Below are 20,883 nucleotides of genomic sequence, written 5' to 3'. Positions count from 1 at the left end.
GCGGGAATGATCGCAGGTAGCCTATCGTTCGGTAAGGCATCTGTTGCGTTGCATTGTGGGATTTGTAGTTTGTGTGTTATCGGCGCTTCATATCGCCGGGCCGTTAAAAAAAAGATATATAAAATGATCTCGCGGGCCGGATGTGGCCCTAGACTTTTAAAATATAATTATATATTTAAAATGCCTTTAAGATATATAAAACAAAATGGTAATAGTTATAGGCTCTTGAACAGTAACCAAATGTAATAGACAAAAGTTAAATGTCATTGTATTACAATAGAACAAAGTTAAGGTTGTCTAAATTTTGGTTAATGTTATAGTAATGGCGACTCTGTGTAATTTAACTATCACATTTACTTCAGCTATTACATCTGTGTTTATGAAGCTCAAAATGTTTCAGTTTTTATTGAAATTGTCATAAATGTATAAATTAAATTGTATGTTTATTATTGAGGTTGTAGTTAAAGGTGGTGGTGTACTGAACTACATTATATTCAGAGGTGCTCCTAATATTCTGACACTCTTGTGTATGTAGTTGAGGAGGACAAAAATATAGCAGCACCTCTGAATATAATGTAGTCCAGTACAACACCACCTTTAAGTATGAGTGTATAATGAGTGTATAACATCACTGTGACCTGGGACATGGGGATGAAAATTAGCCTTCTGGTTCTTTGATGTTAATCAATGTCCATTTATCCCATATAGTCAAACTAATGAAAAACAGAAGAATCTCAATAATAAATATATAATTGAATGTATACATTTATGATAATTTCACCAAAAATGTATACGTTTTGAATTTCATAAACACAAATGTTAAGGCAGAGGTGTTACATACAATTGTACAGGTGTACCTAATAAAGTGGCTGGTGAGTGTAGTTTTTGTTTTTACCTGCTGAGCATTTAAAAAAACTCAGTTATTCCTACTTATTTGTCAGCTACTTAGGTAAATATGCAGATACAAATTTTCAAAAGGACACATAGACATGATGGCACACTGCCTACACACACACACACACACACACGCACGCACTTGCTCCCTCCCAAATCCTCCAGCTGTTCTAGCAGAACCACATCTCCCATGACACACATCACAGACACACTCCCACTCAGATTTGCAACAGTGGAGCACAAAGCAGACACCCGCAAACCGTGAGCAAATTCAACTGTGTTTCCATGTGAAATGGATGTCTGCATTAATGTTTAATACCAAGTGGATGCATCCTGCAAGCTTAACCAGGTGCAGCAGCAGGACCATCAGATTGTCAAAAGAATAACTTACCTGTAAAATGATGAAAGCACTGACACTAAAGCCATCCATTTGTCCATGATTGACAAATGGATGGCTTACACTGTGTTCTGTTGTCACACTTTATCATACATTATGTCAACAGCAGTCAACGATCTTGAAGCAAATCTTTCTGTTTTGTAATGTGTCAAATGAACACTAAATATGAATGAAATATAACTCACTGCTTACGTGTAGTAGCAAGCTAAGGAAATGGGAGACTGTGGAACTAAAATCTATGCCTGCCTCATCTGGGCTGTGGTTTAAGAAAATAAACTTGCCTACACCAATTGTACTGAGTTATAAAGAATTACTCTATTTTAATCCAGCTAGTATCTTAGAAGCATGACAAATATGTATTTATGGAGTTGTTCATAATGTTAGTAGTGAATCTACTGTACAGAGAATGACTGAACTTCTTCTTTGAATGCTCATTTCATAACAACTTACTCAGCAAATTATGGGACTCTTTTTAATTACCATTACAAATTACTATTGTATTGCTAACATTACATTATTACAGTAGAATAATCTGTTGTCCTTGTACAGTGCATGCAAATATTGCATTAGGATTGCACTGTGCAATACTGTAGGTGAGAGTAAGCATGTTTCAAAGTGGCTAGAGTACAATGTGGGACACCCACTTAGACAAAGCTCCACTGAAGAGATGAAGAGATGTCATGGGACAAACTGATGACAGGCCGCTGAGATGCTTTACTAGTAGCGGTTGTCCTGCTCTAGTGGAGGGAAATTGCCCAGAATAAGGAGAAGGTAAGAGTCAGATTTCATACAGATTTTATAGAGAAAAAGAGGCTGTTGGTGTGAAGAGGGAGCCAGAAGGACTGACTGACTGACAAATGAGGGATATTCTGTGTGTGTGTTTGTGTGTGTGCTGGGGGGGGGCGCACACGAGAAGAAACCTGTGAAAACAAGAGAGCATGGAGAGATGGCAGGTCAAGAGATGGGGCAGATTTATAGAGTACCATTTTAGTTTTTAAAAGCCTGCCTGCATTACATTAACTCCAGTGATTACAGGGGGAGTGGGGAGGTGTTATTGTAAATTATGTCCACTTTCATTCAGCAGCAGCTCTTTTTGTGATGGATTGTGTTTGTTAGCGTAGCCTTGTGCAGAGTGCATAAAACACAGCCAAGATAATGCAAAATTTTCAGGGGCAAAGGGAGAGAGACAGAACATTTGTGGATATTGTGTGTCTGTATTTGATTTGAGGCTTCACAATGCTGCAGACAGTGCCAGGCCAGTCAGCTGAGGGCATTTTTATGAGCGGCTCCTTGATAAAAATGTTTTCTCACTTGATCTTTGACAAAGACATTAAAATGGTCCTAGCTGTCTAAGGATGTGTTTGCCAGACTTAACTGATTTTTTTTTTCAGTTTTTGTCAATGCACTTTTATTTTGTGTACATTAAGAACATGAGATGTTTTTGTGCCATATTACAAAACTAAAAAAATGGAGTTCTGAGATTAAACCAGAACCTAATGAAAATAAAGTGGCAATATTGTGAGATTATTCTCAGAATATCATTTTTACCCCCAGAGAATAGAGATATAAAATTTTACTCAGTTAGGTTGAAATAATGAGCTCAGAATAAATGTTTATTCTTTGTCAGTGAAATGCCTCTAGTGTGCCAGTCATATGATACTAATGTGTGTCTTTTCACAGCACTCAGTGTAATTAGCAATGCAATGAATATGGCTCTGACTGCGTTTACTGCTGGTGATGTTGCAGCAAGAAATTATTCTGTCAACTGATTTAAATATGTGAAAGATTGTTGTGATTCCTCTGATGCGTGCTGTCATGTTCAAGCCGCCAGTCTGGCTGGTGGCCTCCTTTGTTGTGTGCTGGAGGATAAAGTCTGATGAAACTGTTGATCATTTGAAATGATTGACTGTGTAGTCCAAGGAAAGAAGAGACATTGACTAGGCAATTTCTCAGTCTCCAAATGGTAGCCAAGTAGATGATTGTGTACATAATAATGTGTAAAAAATTTGATATGCAATGGCTGGTTTGGCAGAACTTATAGAGATGCTGTGTTTTTTTTTTTGTTTGTTTGTTTTTTAGCCCAGTTTCCTTGATTCCCAATTATGTCTGTCTGTAGTGTTGTTGCTGCTTACAGAGCAGTAAGCAGTATGATGCTTTGCTTTGATAAGTCAAAATGAAATTTTAAAATGATGTTTTCCTAATCTGTAAGCCCCTCTATCAAATGCAACAGGTTGTAAAAATACTGCCTGGCTGTGAAAGGGAGTACCCATGTCCTGAAAGCACTGCAAAAGTGTGCTTGCAGATTACTGACATACACAGTATGACACTAGACAGCATGTTTTGGGAGCAAGTCAACAAACAAAGGTCCACATGGCTTGAGCAGACAGTTCAGTTAAATATTTATGAGAAAAAAGCAGGATTTCAGATATGTTTGGCTATGATATGATATGTTTGTTAATTATTTGTTTGTAGTATTAGTGCAACTATGTTTAATATGGATTTTCACAATTTTATAACAAACTTTTTTCAATCACTCACTGCACTCACATAACATAGGTGTTTCAAATTATGTACCCCAGACAGTGGGAATAGATCAGTCACTGCAATCCACAGAAAACTACAGTAATTTCACCTTCATGATTATCACTTCCTGCACACAGAGTGGGCTTTGAAATGTGCTCTTTGATGAATGATTCATATGTGCATGAAATATCAAACTAGCCAAGTCATTATACTCCTACACACCAACATGTTAGTTGTCTCCTGAGTAATAGAGGAGCTTCAGCTCTGTTTTATTACATCATCAAACTTCCAAACATCTCAGCATCAAACACTCTGTGAATTCACTGAAGTCAAAAAGAAAGAGATGAACTGAAATTTGTGGAATTTTCAAGGAACAAATGGGATGAAAAGTGGAAAAATGTACATCTGGAATATGAGAGGCATGATTCAGTGGCATACTCTAAGACACTATGGGCACCCCCTCAGACAAAATGTGCTGAATTTATTTACATGCTTATTCACAGGCTCAATTAGGGATTTGAAAATTTAAAAATGTGATGAGTCTCGGGCAGGTTCTGGAAATGGTTTCAGACAATGAGCTGGGGAGTTCTGAAGTGGCCAGCAATGAGTCTAGATCTAAATCCCATAGAGCAGCTGTGGAGAGATCTTAAAATATCAGCTGGGAGAAGGAACCCCTCAAATCTGAGAGACCTGGAGCAGTTTGCAAAAGAGAGTGGTCCAGAATTCCAGCAGAGAGATGGAAGAAACTCACTGATGGTTACAGGAAGCAATTTCAGTTATTTTGTCCAAAGGGTGTGTACCAAATATTAAATTGAGGGTGTCAATAATTCTGTCCAGTCTATTTTTGGACTTCTGCGTGGAATGTATCAGATTGGCTTTTTTCTGTTTTTTTGTGTTGTTGCAAATAAACATGAGAATAGCAAAGAATCTGTGATTGTAACAGTTTTCTAGGAGAAGTGGTGTGTTATCTGACAGAAATGCAGGCTTGTCAAGATTTCTGGCCATGACTGTATACACTTAGGGTTTACATTTTGAAGGCTACACTATCTGTGGATTTATTTTATTTTCTGACGTTATCTCCAAATCACTATGGATGATTAAGTACAACACAACTACACAGGTGATGGTTTGTTTACATTAACCCAGTTAACTATTACATCTTATTATAATGTCCATGCAAATTCTCAGTCATCCATCAGTTTTATCCTGAAAAAACATAGAAAAAATCATCTGGACTTAGTTTTAGGTGAAAGACGTTTCACCTCTCATCCAAAAGGCTTCATCAGTTCTGTCCGACTGGTGGTGAGCAGGAGGTACTGTATTTATCCCCCTGGGTGGTGTTTCAGTCCTTCGGAGGCCAACAATGTCCTCTAAAGACTGAGTCGTTATAGCCCAGTATCGGTGAGCGTTGTTACCTGTCTCTGAATCCTCCCCTGTGGACCGATGCCTATTGTCTTGGTGGGCATGTTTGGGCAGAGATCTCAAAACAGAATTGTAGATCGATGACAAGTTGTGTCTTAGTCCACCACCCCTGTTTAGTGTGGGGTGTTCTATTTGAACAAAATAGCTTCCTTGACTCCTCTCTCAAACCAGTGATGTTCTCTGGAGAGGATCTGGACTTCACTGTCCTCCAAAGAATGTCCTTTGCCCTTCAGGTATAGGTGGACTGCTGACTCTGGTCCACGAGTTGGCCCTCCTGTGTTGGGCCAGGCGTTTGTGCAGCGGCTGCTTAGTTTCACCAATGTACAAGTCGTTACACTCCTGACTACACTTAATTGCATACACCACATCACTCTGTTTATGTCTGGGTGTCTTGTCCTTCGGGTGAACCAGTCTCTGCCGCAGGGTGTTCCCTGGTTTAAAGTTAACTGGGATATTGTGGTTGCTTTGGTGAAGGCCCACTTGGAGTTTTTATTTAAATGACATAACTTTGTAGAAACTTGTTTTCACTTTGACATTAAAGAGGTTTTTTGTAATTTGTTTTGTCAAAAAAGCCAAATTACATTGACCATGATTGATTTATAAAATCAATAAAAGGGTAAAACATTCAAGGGTGTGAATACTTTTTATAGGCACTGTACATGCAAAAGTTAAGGTATATAAACACTAACAAATTGTTATTTTTAGAACAATTCCTAATTCCACAAGTAGATTTTCTAAAATAGAATCAAAATTAAGCACATATAATACTGTTTCACAGTGAGCAGCTCATTCAGTTTCAGACAGTTTACTGTTCAGATTACTTTGTGCCTGGGGACCAAGAAATACTTATTTATTTATTTATATGAAAATATACCTATTTTTTGCAGGAAGAATGTTTGTCCTGACCTGCTTCTAATTAATTGTGCTAAAACATTAGGGGGTGACCCAGACAGACAGACAAGTAGAAAACTCAAAGTACATGGGAAATGTTTTTTGTGATACCTGCCATTTGTCGAATGGCTTCTCTAGTTACTTTGATTAAATTGTGTAGTGGTGTAATCAAAAGGCAAATGAACCCATGCTCACTAATGTCAAAAAGTAATGCAACAATTTTCTGGGAGAAGTGCATTATCTGACAAATGCAGGGGTTCCAGTATTTCTGGCCATGACTTTATGTGTAGCATATCTGTCTGTTCTAAATTGACTAATTTGGATTCATGACTGAGAAGCAGCTAATTCCATCAGCTGTATGTCACAGCCTCTGCTGCAGCTGTTGATTATAAGTGGCTAAGTTATAATATTCCTTGTTGTTTTCATAACTCTGGCATCCGTCTATCCTTTTGACTTCACATAATAAAGCAGTAGTTTCACTTTAATGTATCTCCACACTACCTGACCTAGACCAGCACAGAATAATTGGTCTCGTAGAGGCTATTTGATGGTTGCAAAAAGAATTCCATATATGTTGTTTGATCAGTACATCACAAGCTATCTTGGTTCTGTGGTGAATTTGCCAAATACCTGCAGTTCTACAGTAGAAAATGCAAAAGCTCATAAGTGCACAATAAACATTCATAAAAGGGGTGGCATCTTAAATAATTAAATATTTTAGTGCCAACATCATTAAATCAGGAACTCTCTGGCCACTATTTTACAGATCATAGTAAACGAGACTGGGGGACTTTTTCTGCAACTTTTGATACCCCTCTGTATCTGTGAAAAACGTTAGGAAGTGTTTGTGTGTCTTGTAGAGCACAACTAGTGTAGCAAAGCTTCAAACAGAAAGGGCATCAGTGCACAACAGCAAAATCATTTTCTTTAATGAGCTTCAGTGAAGCCCATTTGACATCTTCATTGTCACTGTCCAGCCCTGTCTTCACCTGTATAATAGTTTTAGATTGAAGCCTTATGATCCTTTTTTTTTTTTGGATAAAATCATTGCCTTGAGAGACAAAAGAGTGCTTGATCTTACACTGAATTCTGGGTACACATGTCAAATGAACATACCTAAAGGAGCTTCATAAGTGCTGTCAGAAGGCATTTCTCTAATAGTGTTTCAGGGAATGGCGTTTGACATGACTGGTATTTCATCATATGGTGTGAAACTGGTTCTGCTGAGTACAGAGTTTACTGCATTTACAGAAGCTGCATGTTTAACATCCAGTTGATAGAGATGCTTTTTGTCACTATTCACTAGGGCAATGGTTTTCAAATATTCAAATGGTTATTAAATAAAAAACAACTAAGATTTCGTGTGACTATGGTTTCGTCTTTAAAAACAAAGAGCCATTGTTTTCCCTTGTTTTTACTGGCGCCTGGAAATAAGGCAATAAGGAGGTCAATATATCATTTTACTGCAGCGTCCAAATAGAAACATGCAGAGACTATAGCCATCAAAAAGTTCTGTGTGGAACTTCTTTCAGAAAATAAACAAAAATGAGGTGTAGTGCAAACTGCCAGGTTGTTAGCATATCATAAATCTACAACAACTATGCACAGCCACTTGAAGGTGAGGCATCCAGCAGAAAGTGGGGTGCCAGTCAATGGCTAGCTTTGTCACCTGAAGAAGGAAGTTTGATGATCAGCATGCAGAGCAAACAACGGTCAACAAACAACAAAGGTGATAGCAAAGGACATGCTACCCATTCGCTTTGTCGAGGGGGAGAGTTTTCTAAGTTTTCTGGCATTTGTTCAACTGGATTATTGGACCATCATGAAAAATGGTCAGGGCACGACTGGATACATTTGTGTGATGATAATGCATGTGAGTTGCGCAGTCATTTGACAAGTGTTGAAAATGTGTCTCTGACAACAGATGCATGGACAGCCCTCACAACTGAATCTTATGTGAATGAATAATAGTCACCTGCCATTATACAGTAAAACCTTGGAGTATAATTGTTCCACAATGCACTAGTATATCAAAGCGAATTTCCCCATAAGAAATAATAGAAACTCAGACGATTCGTTCCACAGCCACCTATTCATACAAAAATAATAATACAAAATATAGTATAAAGTAAAAATAAAACAAATTAACCTGCACTTTACCTTCGAAAAGAATCGTGGCTGGTGCGAGGGAGACAGACAGAAGAGCTATCTGCTATCTGTTGGCTCGCTGAAATCTTTTTCTTTTTGTGCGACTTTAACAAGGAACCTATCCAATGATACTTGCTTTTGCCTCCTTTTGAGGATTTGGCAAAAATGTGAAATTGTCATTAAACAGATTTATTGTTCGTACTGCTACAGCCTTATTCGGGTGGTGCTTTCCCACAAAATTTTGCAGTGTTTCCCACATTTTACACATCTCCATTATAAAATCACAGCACAGGGGAGGAAAGTGCACATGGACATTTTGGGCGTCAGTTACTGGGTGACCAAAAAGTTTTCCAGGAGGTGGTTAGCAGATATTAACTAGTTTTTCAAGCAGAAGACTTGGATGCACGATGGATCTATGTACATGTCAGCTAAAAGCTCTGGCTTTAGTTGTATTGATGATGAGGAGGAGACTAGTTGCAGCAAAGAAAAAGAGGGTGGGTCCTCCAAAATCATCATCTCCTTCACTTTTTTTGTGGTTTGTCATGGCTTAGGTGTCATCACAGAGCACTGCGCCCAATTTAAACTTTTTTTTTACTTCAGTGCAGTGTTCTGGAACAGCACACATGACCTTGCACTGCGCCCAGCTTGGCAAGGATACAGTCTTGTGACACACAGCACATAAAAATGAATTGGTTCCACAGCGGAGTGCAGCACACATCACATCCTATCTGAACGGCCCTTAACATGTAAAGTCGCAGCATGAACACTTGACAATGCTAGCAATATGATGCTGGTCAACATGGAGCGGTAATTGGCGAATAGTGAATATTGAATAGCATTTTAGCTTGAAATGGCCATTCAATTTTTCGTATAGTGCCAAATCAAAATGAAAGAGGTCTCAGGACACACAAAATAAGGTCTAGACTTTCCTACTATTAATATTATAGAGGAAAAACCCAACAAATCCCCCTTGAGCAAGCACTTGTCAACAGTGGGGAGGAAAAACTCCCTTTAATGGAACCTCTGATAGGCCGTGCCTCTTGGTGGGCGGCCTGCCTTGATCGGTTGGGGTGAGTGGATATTCAAAGGAGAACATTTACAGTATAAAATTATTGTACTTTATACTCTGTTAGAGTCAATTAGTTCTTTAAAAATGTCTAATTCTAAAATTATTGTTATGCCAGCCATGTCTACTCTGCAGGATGTAATCCATGCTGCCGTCTTGTTTTTAAAGTTCCAAAAATAGTTTGAGACTATAGAGAAGGGGATGCATTACTGGAGGCCTTAAGTCAGGTTTTACAGGTAGCACTCTGTTAATAAGCCACATCCTACAGCTGAACAAAAATCTCCACTTGTTTACAAGACAGGGTTTTTGCCAAAAAAAAATAATGTACCAGCATCATATGAAAAATGCAGAAAGCCTCTTAGAAACAGCTTATCCCCCTCTGAAAGCTACCAGCAAGCACAGTAGGTGGCACATTAACATGAGCACTCAAAATCTGTCTCCTCTTTTTAACCCTGTTTAACCTTGGTCTCTAGTCATTAGAATGAGACTCAACACCTCTATTAATAAAGATGAGACATTTATGAATTATTTACTGTCACCATGGTCTTATTTAAAGACTGTTTAATTGGCAAAGTAGTTACTGCCTCTGTTGGTAGATCAAGTGTGTGACTGCAAATAATTGTGTACAGTTTCTTTAGAGATGGAGAGCAACGTGTGTAGAATTCTGTGAAGGTGTTAATGAAACTCAGAGTACTTAGTGGACAGGAGGACTTCTCTGATGGAAATCAATGCAGCCTTTTGTAGCAGAGAGAGAAAGCAGCCAATCCAGGCCTCAGCTGCCTGGTGTGGTGCTGGCAGGCTGACGAGCATTTATTGGCGCACTACTGAGCCGGACAGGTAATCAATTTATTCAGACAGTAATGTATGTATCCCAAGGTAAATCTTTAATTAATGGCCAAAAATAGTGGACAAGTGTGATGCAGAAGGCCAAGGAGTATGATAATCCAACAGTAAAAGGGTGGCGTCCTCATTTCCCTTTTGATTAGCTGTAATCATTTGATGCTCCAGTTGTAATTCATTGCATTTCCAAATGTCATTGTTGAGTGAGGACCCACCAGTCGCCAGGTATACTCTAGCTGAGCTACAAATCCAAAATGAGGGACGCACAGACAGAACTTGCTTGTTTTGTTTTGGCTTTTCTTTTTTTTTTTACCACAAAAATTTTACCACAACTTGTTTTCAGCTGTGAAATATCTAAAATTTCCATTTGTTGTCAATTCACTACAATTAGCATAATGAGCACTGTGTAGGTTAATGGTTGAACAGGACACCACTTGAGTTGACCACTGGGAGATTGAGGATGGCATATTTAAAATTGTGTTCTGCTTGTTCATCCATCCATTTTCCTCCGCTTATCCAGAACCAGGTCGCGGGGGCAGCAGTCTAAGCAAAGATGCCCAGACTTCCCTCTCTCCAGACACTTCGGGGGAACTGGCGAGGCGGTCCCAGGCCAGCCGAGAGACATAGTCCCTCCAGCGTGTCCTGGCTCTTCCCCGGGGCCTCCCCCCGGTGGGACATGCCCGGAACACCTCCCTAGGAAGGCGCCCAGGAGGCATCCAAAACAGATGCCTGAGCCACCTCAGCTGGCTCCTCTCGATGTGGAGGAGCAGCGGTTCTACTCTGAGCTCCTCCCGGGTGACCGAGCTCCTCACCCTATCTCTAAGGGTGCGCCCGGCCACCTTGTGGAGGAAGCTCATTTCGTGTCAACCAAGACAGCCCCACAACATCCAGAGACTTAAAGTACTCGGGCCGGATCTCATCCACCCCCGGTGCCTTGCCACCGAAAAGCTTCTTAACTACCTCGGTGACTTTAGCTTGGGTGATGGACAAGTCCACCTCCAAGCCCCTGGCCTCTGCTTCCTCATCGAAGGACATGGCGCTGGGGTTGAGGAGATCCTCGAAGTATTCCTTCCACCGTCCGACGATGTCCCCAGTTGAGGTCAACAGCTTGTTCAATAGGTGTTTAATATGTTACTCAGACTTTCCATTACTGACAGATTTTGTTGGATGTATTGAGTATTGTAGTCTCAAGTATAATTCAATCTCTTCTGTACTCTGCTGTGTGTGTGGCATGCAGAGGTTACAGTTGGCTTTACTTTTGTCACTTATCTGGAAATATCTCCAGTTTGCTAAAGTTTCTCCTCCTCCACCTAACTACCTGCTCAACCAACATGAAGTTAAAATAATGTTGCCATAAAGTGGTATTGGCACATTTGTATCAGACACCTTTTCTGACTACGAGTACTAGAGGGCAGTATCAGACCTGATATCTGATAGTGGTGTCTGTTTCCAAAAGCACCACATACAGCATGTATAGTACTGTCCCTTCTTCGTTAGTTCCACTCCTCCCTTGTGAGCTGTTCTATTTCTCCCCTTTGTGTTGTAGTGACCCATGTTTTTAAGGATTTTGCAGGCCTTTGAAGCTAACTATTTCAGTCTCACTAAAAAGCTAAAGATGTGGATTAGGACATTTGAGTGATTGAGAAGCAAAAAGAGACAGGGGGATGTGCAAGACTGAGAGAGATGTATAGTCATGCATAGCCATGTTCAAGTGACAAGTAGAGTCAAGCCTTGTTGATTAATCCACTAGACAACTGAAGGATTTCAGAGTGGGTGGAACAGAATTAGACTGTTTATTGAGCTGAGTTCAGTCTCCCCTGTAGTGGTGAATTATGCAATATTGACCGTGTGCACAGGAGTATATGTTTCTCTCATACACATACTTTTGTGTGTGAAAGGGTTCCCAAAAACATTTGAATAAATGCATTTTGAAATGCACAATTACAGCAAGGACTTTCACTGGCATAGACAAATAGAAAAACCACTCAGCCAGCCAACAGGTCCACCCCTTCTTGTCAGTCAGCTGGAAAGCTAGCCACCTTTCACAACAGCTGGTAAGTCAGCCAGCGAGTCAGCTCCCCCAGTGGCTGATCAGTTTGTCTGAAAGCTCTTCAGCCAGCCAGCAGCTACAATTACCATGCAGCCAAATAGCTAGTCAGCTCCAGCAGCATCCTGCCAGCACATGCAGTATCCTGCCAGTCAGTCGGTTTCCCCTGTAGCAACAGCTGTTGACCTCAGACCTGGCTTTCTGCATTGGCACAGCCAGCTCTTCCCTCATGACCATCAGTGGGGGAAAGAGAGGCGCCACCAGCTTGCAGAGATGTCAAACCTTTGAAAGGCAAAAGGCTCAGGCCAACATCTCCATTCACACAACTCCTGATGAGGACAGACTTGTTTTTCAAGGGTATTTTGTCTGATTTCAAGGAGCTCGGTTTTCCCAAGAAGCACAGTCAAATTAAAATGTACTTGACCCTTCTTTCATCCTGTGAACATGTTACTTTGTTCTTAGCTTATCCAGTAACACTTACAAGACTCAAGCTGTCATTGTTATTTTTAGAGCCTGTTGACATGACATGCCTGTTTAAAACCAAAATCAGACATCTATCCTTTTGTAAATGGTAATCATGGATTTTATTTCAAACAAGATCTCTACTTAACTTACTTATATTCTTCTTCTCACCTGGAGGCATCTAGCTGTTGGAAGTCATGCTGAGGAAGAATAAACCTTGAATAGTATGTCTCTTCTTTGGTTGAAACTTAAATCTGCTCAGTGCTATGAAAGGCAGTATTTACAGTCAGTTGCTCTTTAAGGCTCATTTATAAAGACTGCAGAATTTATGCACGAGTCTCCTTCCCAGGCAGCAGTGTATTGGTCTGTGGCTGTGTACTAATTATCCATGGACTAAGGATAAAGTGAGAGTGATAGTGTGTGCATGTGTGTGTGTGATGGCTGTGTGGGGAGGCTGAGATACAATAAGTGTAAGGCCATGTTCAGACTCAGTTTCAAAGGTGTGAAAAAACGCAGCCCTTGCAGTTCATTTCTATGGGGGATTACGTTCATTGCAGCCAGCACCAACACCTCAGGGAGTTCTGGCAAAACAACACAACCCTGTGTGGTGAAAAAGTTGGATCTGGTTCAGCTTTGACCGCACCAGGCAGTGACATCATCCGGCAAAGGCGCTGCACTGACTAATCATGTACAGGGAACGATTGGGACGTGGACACCCACGGGAAGTAGATATTTTTTTTACCTTGTTAGCATGAGTATTCACTGCTATTCACTGTCGAATTTGGGCCACAGTTAATGCACCATAATGGCACGCCATGCATTTTCATTAGTACTGGATGTTCAACTGTGTTTTTATTTATCAATGCCAACACACTGGTTGTAGAATCGGTGGCGGGAAGTAGATATTTTTTTTACCTTGTTAGCATGAGTATTCACTGCTATTCACTGTCGAATTTGGGCCACAGTTAATGCACCATAATGGCACGCCATGCATTTTCATTAGTACTGGATGTTCAACTGTGTTTTTATTTATCAATGCCAACACACTGGTTGTAGAATCGGTGGTGAGGTAGAGTAGGCTATGTTAGCAGCATGGCTAACCAAAACACAGTTGCATTTTTACTGGATCAGTTTGAATGCCGACTAAGAGGAAGTTGTAGCATCCAATTTACATTGTGAAAATAGAGTAAAAAAAATGTGACCAATCTGTTCTCTGGTAATTATGCAGCCTCCTGATATCCAAATCCATTTCATATGGCCCTTTGGACTATGTCTCAAGGGCACTGTGTCACTATTGAAGTGTTATAGATATTAATCTGCAATACCAATGCTGTAGATGCTTCACTGACTTAAATATGGTGAAATACAAAACTGTATTACAGTATTATAGCTGGACTGTCACCTTGTCACTCTCCATTAAGATCAAAGTTGTGCCAAGTTCTTTAGGGGTTTTTGTTAGACAGTAAAGCTTTCTGTGGGAAGGGTCTTGCATTATAATGACTTTATTCAAACTATAATATAACACAGCATTTACAGACAGCGGAACCATGAGTGAGTTGGACAACCAAATACATGGGAGGGACCTCAGCATGGATGTCAAATCAGTGGCTACAAGCCAGTTCAAGCAAACAGAGCAAGGAGAAAATATCAATCTGAATGGCTAAACATCTCATCTCATTTCATTTTCTATACCGCTTAGTCCCGAACGGGGTCACAGGGGGCTGGAGCCAATCCCAGCCCGCATCAGGCGAAATGGCTAAACATTTTGATTTTAGTTTTTCCTTATCTTCTCTTAAGTCTTTCTGACGTGCTCAGAATGTAAGAGGTGGTTTTGCTGTTTTTGCAGGTGAACCATTGACTGGTAGAACTGCTGCAGGGATTCCTAGAGGGTACTGGAGCTTCTCCTGGGTAGCTGAGGATGACCTGAGCTTTCCCAAAGACTCTACACATATGTCAGGTGAGTTGAACATTGTCAGCCCTCCTCAGACAGATTGACAAATCCTGGCAAACCTGTCCTTCAAATATCCATTGCTCCCAGTTGGCCACAACACTTGGTATCAGCTTTTCATCAGCACACATAAACATCTTTGTCTTGCCTGCCCTCTACCATCAGCCTTGTCATCTATATGGGTTCCTGTTGATCAGCCTATTTGTAACCCACTCAGGGACCAAGAAAAATATGTTGTTGTTATTATTACATACACATCTGGAACCAGCAAACATGCATATAGAATTAGTTTTTGTTAATTATCTATGGGGTAAATGGCTGGGGACAGTGGTGAACAAAATCATTTAGCCCTCTGAAGCTGTAAGAAATACAAAAACAGGTGTTTCATATTTAATCAACTTTAAAGGCAGTGAAAGAGGAGAAAAATACATCTGTAACTATATTTAAAGTGTGCAGTGCCACAGAGTTTATTATCATGGACAAACTGTTATTTTAAAATGACAGTATTCAGAAATTACTGTCTTTAATATATATCCTATGTATAAAATTCTTGATAGCATCAGAAAGTTGTTCATCTTAACATTGTCTGTTGTTAACAGAATGCTAGGTTTAAAAGCCACATTTATGCCAAGAACAGACATACTCATGGGGGTAGCTGCTAAGCCATTATATTGGATATTTGCTCACAGTACACTAATCTGAACCGACTGTCAGCCTCTGGTGGAGCCAAATGTCAGATACAATCACGACCACTTACTGCAGTTAGATAAATATTTTGTTATTCCTGTTGTTCAGCTTCTAAAAATAAAAAAAAATACAACAGTCTTTAAAGAATTAAGGCTGCCACTTTCTGTATAACAAATGCATGAGGAAGAGGAAAGGAGAGAAAGAGTGACAAAGGTGTGAGCAGGACTTTAGTCTGCAGTCCCAATCAGTTTCAACACCACACATGTATGAATATCTATGTACTGTAGAGGAGCTTTGTATTGTACTTTTTACCACTAACCTAATGCATAGATTTTGTAAATAGAAGACAGAAGACCATTACTGACTTTAGTGGAGATGTAGGGACACATGATGGCACAGCTAGCATTGGAAGGAAAAAAGTCTCAATCATAAGACAAGTGATATGAAGACCAGAATCATCTTTTAGCCCAGGGGAATGTGTACATTTTTGCAACTTCAGAATCCAAAACCCTTTCACATCACTCAGAGGTGACAGCTCTAGTATGATTTCGTTTGTCCCTTACCAAGTTCTTGGAGGGTGGGAGGTCATCCTGTAAGTGATGTTTCAAAGTCCTGTCAGCACCAGACTGTTACACAGCTGTTTATGACACTCATCCTTGCGGGAGACTCCCTAGGACCTCGCTTTGACTGCCATGATGGCCCACAGTGGACATACTGTATTTGTAATGGGTGTTAATTAGACAATGGATCACCCCATCAATCAGTCAGTCCATCATGAACACAGCCGACTACATTTTATATGATGGCAACTCTTTTCTTTAGTATGTTAGCAAACCAGAAGATGATTTTTTTCTGTATGGTCATTGGTGAACCAAGCATGATGTTGCTTTAGCAGTAAGGATTACATCTGAGAGCCGATGTACCAGAGTCAAATTCCTTGTGTGCCCGACACCTGGCCAATAAAGCAGATTGTGATTCTGATCTAGGCAGTAAAAGCAAGATGACTACAAATGCTTCAATCGAATAATGGCACAATTCAGTGCAACAAATTTACCAGTGGTTAACATTAATGTTGTAGAGTTCGCTAAAATGTTGGTTGAACAAATGTAATATGTTTTACTTGAGCTATGTTATATTTTCTATTATATTTTCCTCCAGTGGTATGTGATTGTATATGTGAGAATAATTGTGCCTTGTATTTTTACACTTGTGAGGAAGAAATGTGTTCACAAGCAGAGATAGTACAAGGCCTCTAGAGTGAGGACATCTTTGAGGGGCTTTTAAACATTTAGAACTGCTGCATTGTGTTACACTGGACAGCTTCAGAGAATGCTGAGAAAAATGTTTGGAAAATGTTGAATAACAGCAGCATCCTATGGTGAACATGGCTGTAGGTTGCGGTGATAGATCTCTGCTGTCCCTATATCATCTGGTGTTCACTGGCATTTATTACCCATCACCAAAGCCAACACAGAGCAACTGGACACATACCACCAGCTGTCTCCATACTCGCTCTCCCTCTCTCCCGCTTCCTTGTTTCCATTAGTAGCCTTTAGCTGCAGGGGCTACAGGGTAAACCATCTTCCTTATTTGCATTTCAGTGCTGGTAACGTGAATGTATTATTGAAATTTGGCACTACCACTCAGCTTTTTAGCTAATTTTCCCCAGTGGCCACTCATGGTGCTGCAATGAAAAATCCTCATGTGGCCCAAAAAGCATTTTCTCAATAGACTACAATGATAAAAGAAAAAACTATTGACAGGACACCTCAAACTATAAATCAGGCCAGTTATCACTCTTTGTATTATGAATTTTTAATCCATGTAGGTTTTATATTTGTAAAACTTTCTCAAAGCCCAGAAAACAGAGTTTTATTTTTGTGATGTCATCCCAGTATGATGTGTGAGCTGAGCAGGAGGACGTGGGCAGGGGGGACACACTAATGAGCCTCACAGTGTGGAAGCAAACCTGGAAAAAAAAAGAGTTGTTTTTTATGGCAAATGCACCAAATGAGTAACTTTCATTCAAATGACTGGGTGCCATGTTGAATCTGGAATCCAGGTTTTTCTTAAATTCATGGCCAGTAAACTGATTACATTGACAGTGACATCTGCAGGATTATATTCTATAGTAGGCACAAGAACCACTTACAGCAGCATATTGCTGCCACCGTAAGAAAAAATTTTGATCCTTTCACTTTAAAGTGATATTTTTTTGTAATTACAACATACTGTATTTTCTCGTTGTGACATACAGTAGGCTACTGGAATTAGTGGCAGCAGTGCACACAGTTCAACAATGACCAGCCTGTCCTTGAGAATCACTGATCTGACACTAATCCACACACAATAATTAGTGCACAAAATAACATAAATACAGGTCATGATAAATAGAAAATACCAGGCACATGTTGACATTACAGCATAGGCACTGACAGCAATTAAAGTCAGTGTGTGTGCTGCTGTCACTCACTCCAAGGGAGTGACAGCGACATGTTAGGGAGCAAGTTATATGATCTGCTCTAGGGGTGTGTTCTATCATATTAAATTCAGCTCCTTGGGCCATACATTTTGAACTTCCCTTGGGGAATAGCAGCAGGGTAGCTATTTGCCACATTATGTTTAGCAAACCACTTCCCATACACCATGTTTCTCACTCCGGAACTGGTCTCCTCATTGAGTTGGATTGTCCTGGTTCAGCTGTAACACAGGCACTCAGATGGATTCTAGCCACTTGAGGAGTTGTCGTTCTCTACAATAGATCATCTGCCTCACTCAGCTGGTAGTGCTGTTCTTGTGTAATGAGACATAACAGTAGAATAAAACATTTTGCAAGGGAAGGAGGCAAATGATGCAGGTGCCTAGAAATGACATCTTGGAGTCACATTATTCAGACCTTCCAACCCCCTACCATTTGTATTGTTTTTCATGTTGTGGAGGATAGCTTGAAATCAAATTCCAATGAGCATGGGTTTGCATAGTGACTGGGGTAAAAAAAAAAAATTCCAGTCTAGACTCTTTTTAACGTATTTCTTTCTTCACACTTTGTGCTTCAGTGCATTCAATTTGGAATAAAATAAGGGATACTACATTAAAGTGCCAAGTCTCAAATTTAAGTAAGTTTAGAGTACATCAGTATAGAAAGAACTGTGCAGGGGCAGTAGTCCCTAAAACACATAGTGTCCAAAATGTACAGGTTGAAAAGTAACTAGTACCAAATATTTTGTAGTTAATGTCTGCCTGAAGTCTTTGACCCATAAACATTAGCAGAAGCTTTGTATCTTCCTTGGTAATGCTCTCCTAGGCCTCCACTGCCTTGAGTCTGGTCATTAGACAATGAAACTCAATTATACTGAGATCCGGTGACTAGCTCAGCCAGTCAACGATACTCCACCTCCTTACCTGGAAAAACTCTTTGGTTGTATTGACCACATGCTTAGGATCTTTATCCTGCTAAATGATGAAATGTGGTCCAGTGGGCGTTTTGCATTTGTCTGAATCTGAGCACACAGAAAGCTTGTGTATACTTATGCATTCGTCCTGTTGCTTCCATCAGCAGTGGAATCATCCATAAATCACAGTGTGCCTTTTCCACTAGCACAGCCATACAGGCCCAGATGGTAACAGAGGCACTGCCATGTTTGACAGATGAGGTGGCGCTGTTGATCATGGCCCATTCCCATTTTGACTCCATATTTTCCTCTTTGCATAATATAGATTTGTTTCACCAGCTGATTGAACTTTGTTTCAGAGCTATACTGTTTATTTTTTGTATTTTTTTCAAATTTCTACCTTTGACATTTACCGGGGATTCGAATCCGCTGAGGTTCTGGTCTTGAATTCCAAATGAGATCTTGACAAGGACACTGATCGCATAAGATATGTGTTTACATGCTTAAAGCATTTAATATAAATATCACTTTGTGGACATGCACAAAGGTGTTGCACTTGCATTATGTTGTCATTTATGCTACAACCCCAAATCAGAAAAAGTTGGGACAGTATTTAAAATAAAAATTAAAACTAATCTGGCATGTATTACATTGAAAACACTTCGACATGTGGACTGCAGGCACCAAGATTCAATCCTCCAACCTTCTGGTTGGGAGACAATTGCTCTACCCACTGCACCACTACGCCGAAGCATAGTGTGATGCTATTTTTCATCCACGACCAAAGGTAATGCCATGTGCTCCGTCTGTAATAAAGTGGTGCCACATAGCAGCAACACTAGCAACCTCTTTAGGCACTTAAAAGACAACACACCCTGACACTTTTATAGAGGCTGAACATCGCCATGAAGACAACCAGCAAGCCTCAAAGTCCCCTGCACCACCTGCTGTCCGTCAGAAGACATTGCAGAAGAGTTTCATGAAAGGCAAGAATATCCAGGTACAGGTGACAGTTAATGTGTTATAAGTGATTTAAAAATTGAACGAACCATTATTTTATCAATGGAAAAAGTACCATAAACTAATGGTATCGTATCGAAAGGAAAACTGTTGGTATCGCCCATCCCTATGTGATACCTCATCAACTTTATTGTTTGTTCAAATTAAACACTCACTTCAATTCTGATGCCTGTAACACATTCAAAAAAAGTTGACAGCTGCATTTCAGGGCTGGTAATGAGGTAAAACAATGAAATGATGATTCTATTTGAAACGGGTGATGTCAACACGTGACTGCAATCATAATTTGGTACAAAAGAGGCATCCAGGAAAGGCCGAGGATTGCTAGTTTGCCAACATGTGTAAGACAAAATTTTTGAAATGTTTAAAAACAATGTTCCTGAAAGAAACATAGGAAGGGATTTGACACTTGACACACTTAATCACTTGGTGTACCCAGAACCTTCTTGCAATAGCGCTAACCACGGCATCGCTGTGTCACCCTACGGTGCATAACATAATTAAAAGATTCAAGAAATCTGGAGAGATTTAAGTGCGTGAAGGCCAAGGGCACAAGCCTAAGATGGATGACCGTTCTCTTCAATCCCTCAGACGGTACTGCATCAAGAATCATCACTCTTCTATAAGCGATATAACCACATGGGCTCAGGATTACTTTGGCACGCCTCTGTCAGCAACTACAATACGTAGTTACACCCATAAATGCCGCTTAAAACTGTACTGTGCCAAAAAGAAGCGTGACCAGCATTCGACTGCTCCGGGCTCAGAGGCATCTGGGATGGACCATCACACAGTGGAAACAAGTCAGTTGTGTGGCGCATTTTGAAATGCAAATTGCATCAATCAAGACCCAGGACTGTTGGGGACCTTAAGACTTGTTTGCAGGAAGAATGGGACAAAATTACACTTGACACACTTAATCACTTGGTGTACTCAGTTCCTAAATGTCTTTTAAGTGTTGAGAAAAGGGGTCAGTTAAATTTAGAAATTCATGCTATACGTACAACCAAAAAAAGATTTTGTACTTCCATAAGTGGGGTAAAACTATGGAATAATTTAAGTGTAGACATAAAAATAGTAATAGAATTGATGAGTTTAAACATAAATATAAAGGTATGTGTCAATCAAGATATATGCAAGAACAGG

The 20,883-nt window shown here is 40.1% G+C and overlaps 1 protein-coding gene across 1 annotated transcript in view; it reads left to right on the top strand.

Moving 5' to 3' along the window:
• The window catches only part of alk (ALK receptor tyrosine kinase), a 538,088-nt gene that overhangs the window by 214,670 nt on the left and 302,535 nt on the right, over nucleotides 1-20,883 (top strand). The window contains exon 3 of the mRNA XM_020621985.1: nucleotides 14,537-14,647. Coding sequence (XP_020477641.1) covers nucleotides 14,537-14,647 — 111 coding nt within the window. The remainder of the gene's footprint in view (nucleotides 1-14,536; nucleotides 14,648-20,883) is intronic.

This window comes from Monopterus albus, unplaced genomic scaffold (genome assembly GCF_001952655.1).
Source record: "Monopterus albus unplaced genomic scaffold, M_albus_1.0 scaffold270.1, whole genome shotgun sequence".
Lineage (NCBI taxonomy): Eukaryota > Metazoa > Chordata > Actinopteri > Synbranchiformes > Synbranchidae > Monopterus > Monopterus albus.
The sequence above is the reverse complement of the archived record's forward strand: the minus strand, read 5'-3'. Positions and strand labels throughout refer to the sequence as shown.